The 20,222-nt window shown below is 30.3% G+C and overlaps 1 protein-coding gene across 5 annotated transcripts in view; it reads right to left on the bottom strand.

Moving 5' to 3' along the window:
* LOC118204684 (oxysterol-binding protein-related protein 11-like) overlaps positions 1-20,222 on the bottom strand; it is a 135,636-nt gene that overhangs the window by 107,989 nt on the left and 7,425 nt on the right. For 3 of the 5 annotated variants that reach the window (XM_085821178.1, XM_085821182.1, XM_085821181.1), the window contains 5 exons: positions 9,633-9,664; positions 5,080-5,185; positions 4,392-4,439; positions 3,334-3,415; positions 2,847-2,926 (listed from right to left, as the gene is read on the bottom strand). In XM_085821178.1, the coding sequence (XP_085677304.1) occupies positions 2,847-2,926; positions 3,334-3,415; positions 4,392-4,439; positions 5,080-5,185; positions 9,633-9,664 (348 nt within the window). Of the gene's footprint in view, positions 1-2,846; positions 2,927-3,333; positions 3,416-4,391; positions 4,440-5,079; positions 5,186-9,632; positions 9,665-15,811; positions 16,059-20,222 lie in introns of all 5 variants that reach the window. The other 2 variants (XM_085821179.1, XM_085821180.1) reach the window with 1 other exon arrangement.

Raw genomic sequence — 20,222 nt, forward strand, 5'->3', positions numbered from 1 at the left:
TGAAGATGAGGTAGTAGAGGAATGGCTTTTAATCGACGAGAATGAGCCTGTTGAACAAGAACTAACCGATGAGGACATTATCAACATTGTAGTAAACCCTCAGCCTACTCAAAATCTTGAAGAAAATTACTCAGATGCCGAAACGAAAGAAAAGGAAAAAATCAGCTGGGCAGAAGCTGCAGAATCACTAAATAAGTTTATCTCTTTTGCCGAGGCTAGTACTAGCTACAGTGCTTCAGAAATTATTGATTTCCATATCATTAGAAATAAATTTTATACTAAACGTCAAAAGTCAAGAAAACAAAAAGACATTCGTGACTTTTTTAAATCTAAGTGAAATATGTTTTACAGTACGTGTACATACATTATATGAAATGTAAAATAAACTTTGTTGTATGTATTTGCATACTGTATTTTTAGTTTAATTATTAACCTAATTGTTCTTATAATTACCGCCCGATAGACCGGAATTTTCGGTAGTCCGGCACCGAGCCGGTCCCGAACGTGCCGGATTATCGGACTTCTACCGTATTAAAAATAATTTTATTTGCTTGAAATTATATAATTTTTTGCTCATTATCTGTATTTTTATGTGTAAAATGTTTTAGAGAAGCCTGACTGGTATGGTGTTCTCATTTTTACGTTTCAAGATTTTTTGCTGCTAATGGTTGGACACTTTGGTAGCTTATTGATTATTTAGCCATATCATCACTTAGAATTGTTGCCCAGGGTGGCCACAGATGGCAACCAAATTATACCCACAAGAAAAAAATTTTGGTATAATTTTGAAGGAGAATATCAGGTGATATGGATCTGATGGTGCCCTTCCTCTTTTCTGAATCTCTCAACAGAATTTTTAATTCAACAATACGAGGGCTGTCTGAAAAGTTTTCAACCTCGATATATAGATGGCAGTATTAATCAACTGAAGTGGGAGGATCTCAAAGAGAGAATGAATCGACTGCAAAAAAGGCAAAAACTCTTCCTTCTGCTGGGAAAGTGACAGTAACAGTTTTCTGGGAGAGCCATGGGATTGAGCGAATAGATTATCTTGAAAAGTGAAAAACCATTACCAGGGTATGCTAAGCAATGTTATTTTTTACAAGTTGAAGGCAGACATTGTGGAAAAACAGCCCCATTTGCAAAAGAAAAAAAAAACTGTTTCATCAAGACTATGCTCCATCTCACACCTCAGCAGTTGTAATGGCGAAAATCCATGAACTACAGTTTGAAATGTTTGACCACCCATCCTACTGGCCAGACCTCATACTTTTATGTTTCCAAAACTAAAAGAAGCACCCAGAGGACAAAAATTTTCATCAAATGGAGGTTACGAACTTTGTTAATAACTACCTTTCAGAGAAAGATTCCACATATTATTTGAATGGGTTAAAAGGATGGCAGCATCACCGGAAGAAATATGTAGGGAACTACTCTGATATGCGCCCTCAAGGCACCAAATTTCTCGCCAAATATTTTTGGCGAGAAACTCCACGTTGCCATATTGCTATCTAAATTTTTTGTCTACATTTCGAACTTTAAGCCTAAAATGTCTCCAAAAACACGGTTTTCGCGAAAGCAAAAACCACGTTTTGAACACACAATTTAAGCTAAAAATTCAAAACAGAAACAAAAAATTTAGATAGCAAATTTCAAAGAATACCATGTACACAGCATCCTGTTTCAACTTAAAAAAACATCTACGAATTGCACAATTTAGGCAACAAACGAATTTACGAACTATGCGCACCTCACTTTAATAAATAACTATAACAACAATAAATTTCAAAGAATACCATGTACACAGCGTTCTGTTTCAACTTTAAAAAACATCTACGAATTGCACAATTCAGATGGTATGCACTAATCAACAAAATAACTAAAATAAATTTCAAACAATTCAAAAAAACAATAATAACGACAGAAATTCATACTAAAAAAAAAAAAAACAATGAACATTACATTCTACAAAATAAGAACAAGAATAAAATAAAATGCACTTACCATTAATGCTTTTTCGAAGAGCAGATATACCAATTTCGTACCGCCTTTAACATGCCGCCACGTAATCACTAATATCGTATTTATATGACAGCCAGACACACTATCCAGAAAATTCATACCATGGTTCACAAATAAATAAAATAACAAATAATCACAAATCCCTACTTCTATCACGCACAACCACTAAAAATAATCTCCCATACCTTCTTTCCACACCTCCAAATACCCATTGCCCCTCAACAGGATGACCACGACGATATTTCCTTATGCCGAACTTCAATTCAACAACTTTCACCATTAAATCTTTTCCCCCTAGCTTCTCAGACACAAAGCATGACGGGAACCAACGAACTCCAGCGAAAGACTTTTCAACGTCAACAGGGTTGCCATACAACATGCAATCGCACCAAAAACCAGCACAGAACACATATCGCCACATTTGGTGAAATTAGGGCGTATATCAGAGTTGTACCATATGTAAACATACAAGGAGAGGAAAATATCTTTTTTCTTTGTTAGATTGGAAACATTTCAAACAGCCTATGTATTTTAAAAGTCCATATCCCACAAAGACACTATACACTTATAAATCTCCCAGCCCTCACCAGGATTTGAACTAGGCCCAAGGCTATGGCAACCTCTCTCACTCTCTTTCAAATGTTATTTCATTAATCTATGTTGTTGCCATTACTTAATTTTATTTTTCTATTTAAATTACACATCATAAAAGATTTTTTTTTTACATTTGGGTTTGTGAAAACAAGTCAAAACAGCAGTAACTTTACTGCTAGTTGAAAGGATCTTTATAGATAAAAGAATTACAAGAGATTACAAACACGTACTTCAGCAATACTTTTTGTGTGATGTTCAGCTACAGCTCTTATCCTGTTGACCCAGAACTGCCTTTCTTTAGCATCGTTAGCTATAATTTTTAAAAAAAAATTAAACTTATCATAAAGATAATAACATAATTATTGATTTTGTTCACAATATTTGAATTCATTATATTGTAAGTATTCATATATAAGTATTTTTACTGTTTATTAATGTATTACAGTCAAAAATATTTCAAACACAATAATTTTGCTTAGAGAATAATTTTGAGAAAGCATATTCAATAGTATGGTATAAATTGTTCCTGCATAAGTTAAAATTTATAAAAAAGTTATAAAAAATTATTTGGAAAAAACCTAAAAATGCATATTTGCATGCATAAATATAAAATAATGATATAATGTTCCTCTTGAATTTGTGCTATGAGTTTGTTCAAAAAGTCATAGACATTATCAAATATTATACTGCAAATACAGCTAGAAAAATTGTCATTACCTTTTAACTTATATAATTCACCACAAGCTGCACTGATTGCAAAAGTTTGGCCGTCTTCATCACTTGGAGATATTACAGCTCCCTACATGAGAAACATCTGCTTATTTATGTTATATAAATATCTTACACTTATTTAGGGAAAAAAAAAGTAGCAAAAGCAGTCTTCATACATTCAGATGTCCTCATACTTGCATATAAAAGTAAATTATCAATTATTTTAAGAAAAATAATTTTACTTTTCTTAATCTTCAGTATCATTTTTTTCCTAATGGAGGCAAAATGATTATTAAAATCAACAGACAATTTTAAAACTTCGGTATTCACTTTAAGGGCTCTTAGGTACTTTCTGATTATCTGCATCCCCATGAAAAGTTGCCTATACATTAGTTCTTTTATGAACTGCTGGAAAAGGCTTGTTTGGTTAATTTTAGGCCTCACTGGTGCTGTTCCATTCATAAATAATAATAAAAAAAGTTTAAAAGAAACAAGAAATATTTATGGGGGGTAGAATCCTAAGATGAATATGTATATTCTTGCAGCTGGTGGACAGTGTGCAGTGAAATGAGAATTAAATATAAACCATGCAAACCTATGTGCATTCAAATGCCTGCATTTATAAGTTAGCTATCATCATGCATGTACTTTAAAATATACTAAACGCATAACAATTCTACTGCACATTATAGCCATACATGTAGATAGAAAGTACTTTCTAAGACATATTCCTATAACCAAACATTTCACTCAACTTTGCTACTATTTATCTACGTATGAAAACACAGGTTGGTTTTCTGATATTTTAAAAATACTTGCTAAGCAGATGTTGATATGTTTTTAAGCACTCTTTTACTAAGATTTCAAAAATATTTTGCCAGTTCTGCTTCATCCCACCCCAAAAAAGCCCATCTATTTTTTTAAACATGAAAAATTAACTCAGCATGTAAAATAGTTAGCTTTCTATACACCTTATGTAATAAGGGATTTACTTTTAAATGTCTGATCAATAATTTTGGATTTTGTGCTTTATTTATAATAAATATTTCTAATAAAATACTTACAGCTAAAAATATAGCTCCTCTAGGTCTTTTTTTCTTCACCTCATCAAGCTAAACCAGAGAGAAATATAACATATATGAAAGTGTGGTAATAATAAAAATCACTTCTGTTAAAAAAATAATGACTGCTACATTATAATGGATTAAATATAGGGTCATCCAGAAAGTTCAGCAGTTTTTTTTTTTTTTTTGATTAAAAATAAAGATGAAGAGAAAAAAAAAAAAAAAAACTTTCATTAAATCCCCACAGTACCACTGACTTTTTTCAATCTTTCCGGCAGCTGGAAAATTCTTTTTTTTAGAAAAGTCACTAGATTTATTCATAAAGAAATTATCAAGATGCTGTGTGAAACTTACAAAATGGGATAGCTATCCTTAAATTTCTTCTAATTTTCAAAGATGGTTGGTGGTCAGAGAAGTTACATGCATCAAAATATAAATAACTAAACCTATTTTCATGTCAATCAATGACCAAAACATTGACTAAACATATTAAAATATGTTTAGTTCTAAGGCATACAATCTAATACATAAAATGTTAACTGTTTCTGCTTTTGTAATTAAATAAAATTATATTAAAAAAGACATTTTTATGGAAAATAAACTATTATGGTTAATAGCAATTAAAATTACAAAATACTCGCAGATGGATGACAATCCCCACCAAACAAAAAAGGCAAATGATATATACCATATAATATTCCAAAATACCAGTTTCTGGATTGAGGATGAACCAGCGATATTGCCAACCTTTTACAACATTAGTGTACTTGTATAATTGTCCTTCCAAAGGTCGACTGTGAAAGAAAATGTATTAAATTTTCTCATGAATGAAATGTGAGAGAGATCTGTTGCTATATTACATGAACAACAATTAAATGATTTAATATCAAATACAGATTTAAATCAATGTTCTAACATAAAAATCATCATCACAAAAATAATTATATGCTTGGAGAATATAGCGAAAATATATACTTTCCACAATTAACATATATAAATAAAAAAGTAGAATTTCTATTAGAATACACATCTACAAAACAGAAAATCATAAAAAAATATTGAAAAAGAAGAGATATCTTTTCTAGTAGTTTGAACTCTATAAATAAAAGATATGTAATAATGTAACCAAATTTGCTATAAAATACAATACACAGCTAATTTGAATTAAAAAATGCTATAAATTTTATACAACTGAGCTTTTAATTTTATATTTACTATGCTCAAATTAGACATTCATCTACAAAGAAAATTGGTACATTCTGATTATCCACACTCCCTCTCAAAAAGTTACCAACTTGCCAAAAATTGTAGATTCAGAACATAATAGCTATTTTCAAAAATAGAAGTGCACCAAGAGTTACATAAAATAGCAACCAACTAACAAAATTAAAAATGCAACCTTTTTTTTTTGGTGGTGGTGTTCTTTCCGTGTACACAGTTCTCTTTTTTTTTACTTAAAAAAAATCAGAGAATTGCACAACTTTGGTATCAAGCACACTGGATTTTTTCATTGTATATAGCAATGCATTTTTGCTTAAAAAATAGAGAATTACACAAATTTGGCTGAAGGTACACAAATTTTCATCGGTAAAATTCAATCATTTACCAAGTAAGAGTAAAAAATGCAAAAATTCACCGAGTGCAAATTTTTGCATTCTATACTGTTACGCAAAATACCACATTTCTGAAGAAATGTGACAATTTTTTTTTTTTTTTCACCAGCTTACAAATTCTGCAGTACTACTATAATTTCTTACAAGAAGAAATGATGTTCACAATACAACAAAAATAAACACGAACGGTTGTTGAATTTAAAAGTGACCTTCAGTGGAACTCAACAGTTGTGTATTGCTTATGCATACCTAGGTTGCCACATAAATATATTTTGGCAACATCATGGACTACCTATTTTGGCAACACAGCATACTGCTTTGTGAACACTTTTCAGGAAATGAGGATTATTAGAAAGCATCAGAAAATCATTAAATAAATAAATAAATAAATAAAAATTATGCTAAATTAAAAAAAATAGTATTTTTAAAAGCAAATTAAAGTGCCAAAAAATTTTATTTCTTCATCTATAATACTGGAGAGATCCTTAAAAAAGATCAGTACTCGGAGAGGAATATTGAACATTTTCAGAGCATAATCCAAGATGAGTATTAACAATGTATAAATGTATATGTCACATAAGCCCTCATATAGAATTGGATTCTGTAAATTTGTGCTGCTCTTTATCACTTAGATCAGGAAAAAATTCCATTTTGGTTATTCGCAGAAAACTGTTGAAATTGCTTGGAATAAAAAATTATACAGCAATTCTTCTGTTCACATAAATGGATGGCAAACACAGATTTAATTGTATTATTCTAACCAGCTATCATTATTTGCATTATAAAATCAATCAGACCTTCCTGCATGTCCACATGAATATTATGTTCGTTTGATGGCACATGTTCTTCAATGAAGATTTTCACTCCTAATGTGATCTTCTTCTCATAACAGAATTTTCAGATGTACCCTCTTTAGCCAGTTAGTATTTTTAATAGTCACAGATTAATTTTAAGATCATGCATAAATTTTCACAAGAGGGGAGAAGGAATTAATACTGAAAGTTACTAGCAATGAATTGAAAAATCAGAATATGATAGCTACTAGGAAAAAATGGACTCCAAACCATGTGTTTGAGATTACAGCTTAAAAGTTTTTCAATGAGAGTTTGATACAACAAAGATTTTTGATTTTAGTTTTAATTTGATGCAACAAAGCTTCACGTTTAATGCAACAATCAATGACTCTTATTTAGCTCAAAAGGAGCTACTGGTCTCAAAATGCGATTATGCATTGATCACTATAAACAGTGTATTGCTTTTCAAATTGTTGAAAATCAAATATAATTGCCCTGTATTATTTTTAAAGAAATTAAATAATGAAGAATTTGTATGAATGTTTTTCGCAATGTGAAAAAACGATAGTATCTAGAGACATCAAACTTTGAATAATATAGTCCTCTACCTGAAAATGTGCACTTGGAAGGCTGAATTTTGAATTTATTTAATATCTGCTTCCTATTTTATAAAACTTTAATGAATTTTTGATTAACAAACTCAACAATTTCGAAGTAAGCAACGTATGGAACAAAACATTTTTATCTCCAGCATGAGACTGTCTATAAAAAATTCTAAAGATTTGCTGTTTTAAAATATCTGATGATTTTGTTCTTGAATTGAATTTTATGTGGCATACATGCAAAAATTGTGCTATTATGAACAAACTTAATATGAATAAAGTCATAATGAATAAAGTTAACACAGAGAATGTTACTAATAAGAAGACAAAAACAAAATTTTTGCTAGCCATCTCATTAAGAAAACTGAACACTGATAGAATAAACTAAGAAAAGATTGACAAAAATATAAAAAAAAGTATGCCAACACTTAACACTACGTCAGAAATTCTATATTTTGTTAAATTATATAAAAATTTTGTGATTTTGCTCTTGAATTGTCTACGGCTTAAGTGTGAAAAAAATGACGCTTTAATAATGAAAGCAAAAGAAATGGGTTAGCAGGAGCAAGTGCAACAGCAGACTAAGTAGATTGTGAACTCAGCAAGAGTAAAAAAAAAAACTAACAAATCCTTTTCGGCAACCGTTAAAATGTGAAACTTCTCAAATTTCTCTAAATCTTGAAATGAACAGAAAGTACAACTTGTTTGTAAAATTTTTTATAAGAATAAATATGGAAAACATTTTAATGACTATGGAATCTGAAGTTCAGCTGCTCATTGAAAATACTAATATTTTCTTAAATTTTAGAAATCTGGAAAAAAACAAAATACTATATGCAATTTTGAAGAAATCAACAAGCTTTCATTAGAACATTGAAGTGAAAAGTGACACAGATTAGAATGAAATTAAAATTTGATAACGCATTTACAAATGGACACTTATGTGATTATAAAACATATAAAATATTAAGGTTTTAAAATGTTATAAATAAATGCATTATGAGGGAAAAGTAAAAAATTAACAAAATGTAAAATATAACAGAAAAAAGATAATAACTCCATGCATCAACATTGCTTTAAATATACAATTTATTTAGCAGCTAAAATCCATAAAAGAGTGAATATAATACTTGCAATTATGATAAAATAAGAAAACTATAAGACAAGTTATAATACAACTAAATAAGCATTCATTAGGGTGCCACATCAGAGTGAGTTCAACCCATAAGACTGAACTGGATGGCCAACGTTATTAAAATTTAGGCTGGTACTCTGCAGAATTTAGAAGCCACACAGGTAGATCAGGGTAGCAAAAAAACCTAGCACCAATCCTGCAGTTATACTGTCTGTCTATGCGAAGAACAGTCGTGTCTGGTGGGTGGCGGTTGCTATAGAAACAGGGCTAGTATATTTCAAATAGGGGCGAACCAAGGGTTACTTTATTGTTATTTTGTTTTTGGCGACTGTTAGCTGAGGAAAAAAAGAGTTTATCATATGTCTTCAAGACACCCTTACGGAAAATGGTTCACGGCTCGTTTCTATGGCAACAGACAGCTGCAGACTAACTGGTGAGAGCTTTTCTTATGATAGACAGACTGTAATAACTTTGAAAAAAAAAATCTAATTCATTTAGTTCTATAAAAAAAGGCTACATCTTCTTGACAGCAACTATTAAGACAAACAGATTTTTTAACAGACATTAATCATAGCTTACAGGTCTGAATACAACAAAAGAAATATAAAGTAATATTGCTTCATTTTTTAATCTATCAAAAGGGAAGCAGTACTAGATATTACAACAAATAACTGAGTTCATAAGTGTTGTAATAATTGAAAGCATCCATATAACTAGATTTTTGAACCCTTGCTTACTAATTGCATTATTTCATATACCTAAAACTGTAAGTTTAACTATAAAAAAAAAAAAAAAAAAAAAAAAAAAAACTGTATTTATGTAACAATAATCCTATCTGTATATTGGTTAAGAATATAGCTCTCCTCATGTTCACATACATCGGCATTCATTCTTGAAACCTATTTTTGTTAAACATAAAAGTTGTTATACTATGAAGATGACTACTGCTTTATTTTACTAAGCAAATTATTTCTCTTCAAACATGTGTTATGACGTAGTATACTGTAGTGGTTACCTGATATAGCACATACATTTTGCTTCCAGTATAGATATAGTGAATCAAAATATTGCTATGATAAACACAGATTTTAACTTACCTCATTTTATTTCTCTCTTGAGCATCTAGTTCCTAAAAAAAATATATATATATTGAGTGCTATGGTTATAGTTATCAGACAAAAGATTATTCATTAAAAATACAATACACATAAAATAAAATAAAAACTGTCTAACAGAATATTCAATTAAATGTTATTTCATTATGAAACAATATCACAAATCAGAAATTTCATGTTTATAAAAAACAGATATTCAAATGTTGTCAAGTTTATTAAGATAGTAAAAACACACCAAAAAATTAATAATAATGTTTAAAATTAACCAAATCAACTCACTCTGGTTAATTGTATTTCATGCATAAGATTAAGAAATAGTTCTTACTGCTGTTGAATTCACATCGTAGCACATATATATTTAAATTATCAATTAGTAACCTCTTAATACACTCAACTGAGTGCAGTAAACTAAATTAAAACTAAAACTTCTGCATGCCCGAGGAAATATACTCAGGAATTTTTTTCAGATATAAATACAACAGATTATATCTGATACGGCTTTGAGTTATGATAAAAAAATTAAAAGAGGTTCAGTTAAAATACAAAATAAAAAATTGGGGGAAAAAAAAAAAAAAGAACCACTTTCTGAATTTTTATTAGCACATACAATGAATTTAACACAGTGAAAGCATATTAAAAGAAACCATATTCGTAATATATTGTTACGAAATGTATGTACAGGTGCGTAAGACGGCTTCCCCACAAAGCACTTTTAGGGTTGCCAAATCTGGCGAGAAATCGCCCATTTGGCGATATGCCATGGACGGATGGAGAACATTCTGGAATGAATTCTTACCGGTTTAGACCAGAATGTTCTCGAACACCAGCCAAAAGCTATATAGACCCTACTGGTATGCAGAGAATTAGTATCGACAGTGTGCCTCGTCAAGAGGGTGAGTTAGAGTGCCTCGTCTAGGGTGCGAGTTAGTTAGCATCGAGATGGTGTCTCGTCTAGCGAGTCAATCGAGTTGACAGCCAGGCAGCGAGTGCTGAGTGAGTCGTCGAGTGCACCGAAAGAGTCTTGTAGTGTATTGCGGTTAGTGCATCGTTGAGAGAGCGTGTTGAGCTCCGGGAATGACTGAACCGAAGAGTCGCAAGCTGTGCTCTGTGTGTCCTTGAGTGCATCGCGAGTTGTAGCGTGGAGAGTCTCGAGAGTATGTGGAGTTCCGAGAACGACCGAGCAGAGTCGGGAGCTGTACTCTAGTGCTTTGCCGTGAAGCTGTCTTTCCGTTATGGCCTGATAACCTGAAGGCTGTGTTGCTGATTGTTCCAGCGTGTTTATTGTAGTTCTTCGACGACTGTGTAAACGGGATTTTGGAGCTGTCCTGAGAACACTGGCCAATAAAGTGTTTCGATACTTCATCAAGTAGTAATGTCATTATTCACTCCAAATCCTCACGAACCCCGTACGAACGTGAAGGAAGAAAATAACGTAACATCTGATGTCAGGAAAGAAAAACACAACAATATTATTCCTATCTTAAAAATTAATTTGGTGAAATATCTGTATGTATAATATTACTAACAAATATTGTATTCCTTAAAATCTATTGCAATGAATTAGCAGTCACTCTTTCCAGTGAAAATTCTACCACAAGTGCATTTAGAAGCACTAACAACAAAATGATTAAGAAAAAAAAAATTTTTTTATTATCCTATATCAGAAAAAGATTTACAGTTTTTACAAAATATTTTACAAGCTATATACAATGCATTTTTGTAAAATTAATACATATATTAAAGATATGCATATATTACAGAAAATGATGACAACATTCTTCAAGAGAAACATTAAACTGAAATTTGAAATGAAAACATTGGATATTTGATGAGAAGTGAGCATTTAAAAAAATAATTTTTACCTACCCATGTGAAAAATACATGAACTTTTTCTTTCATAATTTGGTAACTAAAAATTACAAGGGTAACAATCATGCAAATTTAAAACAATATTGATCATATAGTAATTTATACTGGGTTACTGGAATAAGCTGACTGACAAAGGATTTTCCTTAAATTGTATCAAAGTTACTCAGATCTTTATATACATTAAATTTGGCATGAAATCCATGCTCAAGCACTTTCGGCTATTGCTTATGTAGCATCAGACATGGATTTTTGCTTATTTGCATGATATTTGATTAGCACTTACAGCAAAGAAGTGGCCAATAAAATAAAAATATCATCAATATCTTTATGAATTTGAACAATATTCACCTGGAATTTTAAACAGGTTGCCCTATATAGTTGGAAAACTGTTTATGATATAAAAATTTTCTGTCAAATTTCATATTTCAATAAATACTCACAGTTTTGATTTCAAATTTTAATTTAACATTTCTCTTGAACTAGCTACTTGCATGACCTGCTGCCTAAAATAATTATCATAAAAAGAGGAAAATACATATGATTTTAATGAATCTAGCTAGTGTAATTTCTTGAGTCTCTCTAGTAATTAATAATAACTCAGATGAAGAACAGCTTTTATTGCTTTTAAATTGTTTGGTTAGCAAATAACAAACAGATTAAATTTAAAAGCCAAATTAAATATCTCACACTTTGGCACACTGGTACATTGAACATAAAAATGCTTTATTTTGAGAAGTTGCAACACATTTCTTTTAAATTGCTGATTTTGTTTACCAAGTTTGAAAGACATATATGCCCTCTGCTAAGCAGCAAAACATTTCTTTCAAATTGCCGAGATTCTCATTAAATTTAAATTGAAAGCTTTGAGACTTTTTTTTTTTTCTACATCAATTTATTGCTGATCTTCTAAATGCATTCACTGCTGAATTTTGACTGGAAAGAATGAAGTCAAGCTTGTCATTTACATGACCATTGTTATAGAGCAACAAATTATGTATTTCTCTGGGAATTCAAAATAAATAAATAATGTGTAAAATTCAAAATTTCCGATGACTTCTGGCTATATAGAATATCTATTAACACATAATAAAATTTCATAACTTTTTTAAAAGACCACAAACATAGCATTTTATATAACAAGAAGAAAAAGAAAACACTTTTACATTATCATCATAAATCTATAGTGACTATGCACTTTAGTCATATTATCTACTTAAAATACTGCATTTTTGTGTAACTGCATTGAATACTCAGTCACTCAAGTCTCTTGCATAATTATTTGTGATTTTATCTAACAATAAAAACATTTTATCAAGTATTTTTAAGATGCAAATTAAAAAAAAAATAGTTAAAACACATACGCCAATGCTTTTAAACTATTCGAGCTAGTCAATCACTTTTATGAGAGTAAATTATTTGAATGAAAATATACAAAAATTAAATATGTAAGGAGCACACTTGAAACAAATTTTAAAATAAACTTATAAGTCAAGCAAATATCAAAGAATTTTGTTTTTATAATTAATAAATCACTTAAAGCCTTGCCTGTATTTAAAAGGCTACCGGAAAAACTTCTGTCAAAACCTGCTTTTATATGAAAAGTACATTATTTTTAGGGCTTTTTTACTATGCTAAGTAGGACATTTTTTAAAATTAATCACAAAAAATTTTTATTTTCACACAATTTCTATAATGAAAATAAGGCATGACAAATATTTTTTCTAGACATAAATAATTATAAATAAGCTTTAACAAATCAATACTGGAAACATGAAAGAAAGGATAATTTTAATACCACTAATAGTACTTTACAATAAAACGGCAATGTCTGCAATAGTAATAATTATTTTTCATAGTTTTATCACCAGATTAAAAAATATTATAAAATTAATAAAGACTGCACAAAATATTTCATATTTCAGCAGAACTTTTATTTTCTGATACATTTACAATTTCAAAATATGACATTTTTCTTTTAAAAACAGTTACTGGACAGCTTATTAATTTATATTCAGAAATAAATGGAGCGGGGACTGATAATAAAGCTAAATGCCGTGTGCTCTCAAATAGAACAGAACATATCAACAAAAAATTACATCAAGCTTACAATGAAGTTCCCAACATAAGGAATTTTATTTTAAATTACTGAAACTACACTAATTTATATTTTAAAATACATAAGTTACTTTTGTAAGCAATGCTTGGGAAACATTATACTTCAAAACAAAGCAAATCTTAAAAATAAGTTTTTAATATTGTGGAATGGGATGAAAAAGCATAAAGAGACTAATGACAGATATAGGAGTTATGTTTTGCCAGTTAATAATATTGAAGTTGTGCAGCATTTTCAGAATTTATCACTGGGAAATTGCAACCTTTATCTGGCATAGATTTCAAATGAAAGAGCAAAACAATTAACCTTAAAGCACTTTCAGAGAAAATAATATATCTTCCTTTTCCAAGAGAAAATAATTATTCTATTCTGTTTGTATATTTTGTGTAAAGTCACTCTAAATACAATGGATACTTAGTGTCAACTATTTAGATACTGCAGTAAAAGAAAATTTATGGAGGAAAAGAAAAACTTGCAATCTGATCCTTTACATTTCAGTTTCAACTAATAACTTTGAAACACATGAACCAGCCTGATTACTAAAAGAGCTGTAAATTGGTACTCATACAGCCTTCATCAATTCTTCTCCTCTCATAGAAAGAAATACTTATTCTTACATATATACATGTGAATTATATACACATTATAAATAAATTTATTAAAATATAAATAAAATAAAATAATTATAATAATAAATAATAAAATAATAAAATAATAAATAATAAAATAATTTATAAATAAAATAATTAAATTTTATTGAATTACAAAACAACAGGAAATCATACAAATGATTTGCTTCCCTTTTTCAATCTAGAAAGAAATTTTTACTATTTCATTATTTTTTTAAAGAAATATACAGGGTGTCTATAACTAAAGAACCCTATTTCAAAGCTGCCTACAAGCGAAACCAGTGATCAGAAAATTGTGAAATTTTGTGGCAGACTTAATGAAGGTATGAGAATGTCTTTCAGTGGGGGGGGGAATTAGTTACAAATAGCACCACCAGAGGGCACTTTACTTTGAAAAACCTGCAGCAAAAATATAAACCTTTGTCAATGTCATGCAGCAACTGTTGCAAAAACTAGAAACATTCACAGAGACTTTGTTTTCAATGTGCTTGTTGCTCACAATGATGATAAGTTTACGAGATTGCACTTTGCTGGTAAAATTGTTTTACCAAAACAGCTGGAACTTTTGTAATGTGTGGCCTCCCTGATCCCCAGAACTCAGTCCATGCAATTTTTGGCTTTGGGGACATTTGAAACATCTGATAAGTCGTTACAGTTCAAGAACTTTACCTGATCTTAAAGCCAGCATTTCATGCCACGTGCTGAATATACACGTGTGCACATGTTGACTGCAGTGTAGTCAACTGTGGAACATGCTACCTTGCAATTTCAGATGGCAGCTGAAAGTAATGGCCATGTGTGGAACATGTTTTTTGTAACAAAATTTGTAAAATTGTAAAACTATTGTAAAGGTGTGGCTAAGTGTATAATTTATTAATATAATGTCTTCTGGTGATGATATCTGTAACTAATTTTTTTTTTTCCCCACTGAAAGACATTATATTATCCCTTCATACACAAAAAAATTCACATTTTTCTGATCACTGGTTTCTCTTGTAGGCAGCTTTGAAATAGGATTGTTTTAATTATAGAATATTTTAATTATTATCAGTGCCAGATTTTATTTTCAATATAAGAATCCTTACATGTTTTTCTTAAAATGCACTGATTCATTTCATTTAAAATCAATGCCTAAGGATGAACTTTTTATGCTGTTTCAATAAAAAAATCTAAAACTAGTTATCACCTAAAGTGCAGTTTTTTTTTTCCTAATGCTACAACACAAAGATGCCTATATCTTTTAAAAAGAAAATCAAAAGTACAACATTTGAACAATATTAGTCATCAGTGCATCAGTAACAGTGCATAAATAATGGAAAAGAAAATCTAGCCAGATGTTTATTTAAAAAAAAAATTACCAATAAATATTGTCATTACTCTAAATGGAGAGATATACAGTTTAAGAATTTAAAATAATCACTGTTAACTACTGAGCAAGATAGGTGGTAATGCCGTAACAGATTATTTACATTACTCTAGAACTTAAAAAAAAGTTCATGTGTAATAGATGACTAAAAACACAGTTTCTTTTTGGAAGGCATAACAATCACCTGGCTTTTATGACTATAAAGTAATTTTGCAGAAGTAAAATTTTCAGTGGTCCACTGGTTCAGATGCTGGCCTGAAGGATGAAAGATGTTGGTTTCAATTCCAGTCTGAGACAAACTTTACAGTGGCACCACAAAAAAAAGTTGCATCCCAGAAATGTGAGGTAATATAGCTTGCCAGTGTTCTACATGGGTTGATGCAGGAATTAAGAAGAGAAAGTTTCAGTAGTCCAGTGGTTAAGTTGCTTGCCTGCAGGACAGGATATGATGAGTTCGACTCTAGCCTGAGATTTCGCAAATGACAGAAATAACATCTTGTTACAGTTAAATATAAAATTTATTGAAGAATTTTAAAATTAAAAAGAGAAAAGAAAGTGAAATTAAAAAAAAGCTTTTGTATCAAAACACAGATATACCTGCATAAGATTCACAAACTACAGCAGTCTTTATCACACTGCAGTATCATTATTCTAAAATGCAGTTCTACTTTGAAGTTTGTTCAATTCAATATATTCAACTATTGAATATATTCACCTTAACCAGCTTTTACTCCTTCTGTTATAGAGAACTATGTCATACCTATAAAATACTTCTGTTAAGAGTGATCCTAACTAGGTAGTTGTAGGAAAATTATATGTCTCGTTAACATAAAAATTCTAGTTATTTTAAAAGGAAAAAAGAAAGCAGAGATTCTTTCAAATTCTAGCTGTACGTTTTTCTGAAGATTATCAACAATTATAGGAATCTGGGAATGCCTGAACAAACAATAAATGGTTCTCAACAATTTCTACAAATATAATTCAAAGCAGTACACCAGTATTTTATTATCATACAATGAGTTATTCAGTGTGCATTTTCATAAGAATACATTAGCTTTAAAAGCAAAAGTATACTTTACAGAACTATTTTGTTTGTCTTCAATAGCACAGATTGCATAATACTGAACATGTTTATTAAAAACTCCTGGTTCTACATTCAAATATAATAACAATAATAAATGAGTCTATGTATACACCATACTTTAAAATAAAATTTAATACCCCTCTAAGATGACTATCATGGTTTCAGATGACTTTGGTCTTCTCTAGAGGTAGTCATCTCAGAGGAAAGATTAATGATGGAGATAATCAATTTATATAATGGTCTTCCATGATTCAAGATTATTGCAGTCTATAAAAGAGAAAGAAACACCCTTAATATTAGCCCCCCCCCCCGTTACTTCAACAGCAGTTCCCCATGCTAAATCACCAACGCATATCACAAACTATCACCCAAAAGGCCAAAAATCAAAAACCACAGTCACTTATAATCTGCTTATTGTGAAAAGATTAGGTGTTACTACTGTATTTCTATTCAAAGTATGGTTCACCACTATCTTGAATAGTACATTGCAGAGTTCATGTAGCAAAAATCCTTGGAGCGAGAAAATGCTTCTGATACTGTATAAAAAGCATTTATGGAAATATGGCAGCCACAAACTGTTATGCAAGAAGTAAACATGTTTGTTATGTAACTTTTTCTCAGTTAAAATTGGCGATGTTCTTGGTGATAATGAAACTGGGATTGTAACAAAAAAGAAGATCTACACAAAATACTACAGTAAACATGCAGAATGCCAGCTTAGTAATACTGCCAGCAATGCAAATTAATTAAAATTATCAAATTAAAAAAATTTTTAATAGCTAAACTTCTGAAATGCTGTAAGTGAATAACAAAAATTAAATATAAAGAGAAAAAAAATTTTTTAAATATATTTTACTAAGTAACATCAAAAACACTCAGAGATAAGAGCATCTTCAATAAATTTAATACTTCATTTAACAGATATTTTAATCTAAGATTATTGAAACATATCAATGAACTTATGAAATCACTTACAATTTATAAAGTTTGCAATAAAAGTCCACACGCATATGTATTGAACTGTCAGCTTCAAAATATATTTGACCATATGGAATAAGCTTATAAGCAAAAATTAATTATTACTGCACCGATGAATGCCAATACAGACATACAAATATTGCCAATATTTTGAAATAAGTTATCTTAGTTGGTATTTGAAACTGAACGAGGCCAAGGATGATTTCAATACCATCTTGATTAAGAGCTTCTTTGGTTAATTCATTTGTGCCATCATTACAAAAATAGCATGAAATTTCAGTTTTATAGGTTGGAATTAAAGCAAGAAGAGAATTTATATTGGAGAGGCAGAAAAAGGATCGCCAAAATAGCTGCCTGAGAGTCAGATTTTACGTTAAAGTTGCTGAAAGTTTTGAGGATGGCTATTTCAGCCTCTACATTTATGGTTAACAATTCAGGTGGGAAAACACTATTATTATTAAGATGACCTTTCTATTTGATGATACAGTCAAAAGTCGTTAATCCAGACACCCATAATCCGGAATGATCTATACCTCAAAGCTACAAACTTTCTGCGCATGCGTCAACACATAATGCGTTCATGCATGTGCATATGCGTGTGCGCATGCGCATAATACGTTTATGCATGCACATTTAATGTATAATGGATGGTACAAGCTAAGCTAAAATTATCTAATTATCTATTTCAGTTAATGTTGCAGATTGCGTTATTCCTTAATTTTCGAATTGGATCCGGCTTATTATTTCTTGCAGACTGTTAGAGCAATTTTATAAAAGTAAGCTTGAACTTTCGCTTATGTCAAAAAGAATTTCCGATGCTGGAGCTGGATCTACAAAGCAAAAGCATGTTTCGATGTCAATCAAACCAAAAGTGGAATGGCTGCAAAAAATGGATAAAGGCATATCCTTTGTTTCTCTAACCATTCCGAAATCTGTTTATCAATTTCACACTGCTCTGCCGTGGGGGAGGGGGGACATCGCAGCGTGCAATGAATTGGAAGTTGATCTGTCAGCACTATTCTTATCTTCAGGGCAGATGTTTTTATTTAATTTCGCTTATAATTCCTTACTAAATGTAGTATTTCATCTCGATGTACTCCGTCTTTGATATGATTTAAATCAAATTCCTTGTCATTATAATTTGCTTCCGATAGTGAAGAAAGTGACACAGAGGTTATTGAAAACGAAAAAATTTCGATTGACAAATTAGTCGGTATTCTCGACACAGCAATTATAGGACTTGAACAGCGGAACTTTGTAACTGAACAAGAAATTATGTCTGTTTATAGAATTAAAGAGAAAGTATTATCACATAAAACGAAGCAACTTAAACAACTTACATTGAAAGAAATGTTTAATAAAGTAAACAAATAAATATTAAACTTTTATTTTTGTAAATTTTGATACCCTTTAGATCATAATTGTTCTTTATTTCATAAATTACGGTTTCATATTTATAATTTTATAATTTCTGCATGCCATCTAACCAGATTTAAACTGATGATTTATAATCCGGAAAAATCGATAATCCGGAATCGCCGAAGTCCCGACAAGTCCGGATTAAAGACTTTTGACTGTATTTGAAGTACAATTTAAAAACAGACTGCTCAACAAACAAATCCTGGTGGTAACAAATTACTGTCCACCACCTTCTAGTTCGAATGCCACTGTAGAGTCAATAGGGTTTTTGATGCTGACAGACGAGAAAAATGTGACGGGACTCGAATCTGGATATCTTAAATACACATAGAGTGTATGAAAACAGAAATAACAGTCATCAAAACCAGCATTTTTTTATTTCTTTCAAAGCTGTTACTATCAGCAAAAGGTTTAAATTATATTAGAATTGCCCAAACCAGCAATTATGTTTTTTTCCTTTCTGGTTGTTACCTTAATTTGTTATTACAAGGTTTGAATTATATTAGAAATAGGTATAGAAAAGACTCGGGTCATTCTTGATTATCTCTCAGAATGTAGCACATAAGCATAAAAATATAGTCAGTTCTTAAATTATCAAAATACATATTAATCAAGTTGCAGATTAATTGGACCCTGTCTTAAAAAAAATAAGTTTGTTTATTGGGAACGATGAAAAAAATTACTATCACACATCATTAGCATAAAATAAAACTGTTTACAGAAAATGTAAAAAAAAGTGGATGCACGAGCTAACAACAGTAAGAGCTAATGATAATACAGTCAAAAGTTGTTAATTCGGACTCGTCGGGACTTCGGCGATTCCGGATTATAGATCATCAGTTTAAATCTGGTAAGATGGCATGCAGAAATTAAAAATATGAAACCGTAATTTATGAAATAAAGAACAATTATGATCTAAAGGGTATCAAAATTTACAAAAAAAAAAAAAAAAAAAAAAGCTTAATATTTATTTGTTTACTTTATTAAACATTTCTTTCAATGTAAGTTGTTTAAGTTGCTTCATTTTATGTGATAATACACTCTCTTTAATTCTATAAACAGACATAATTTCTTGTTCAGTTACAAAGTTCCGCTGTTCAAGTCCTATAATTGC

The sequence above is a fragment of the Stegodyphus dumicola genome, chromosome 7 (assembly GCF_044657685.1).
Source record: "Stegodyphus dumicola isolate Sdum_Otavi_A_Nest chromosome 7, ASM4465768v1".
Lineage (NCBI taxonomy): Eukaryota > Metazoa > Arthropoda > Arachnida > Araneae > Eresidae > Stegodyphus > Stegodyphus dumicola.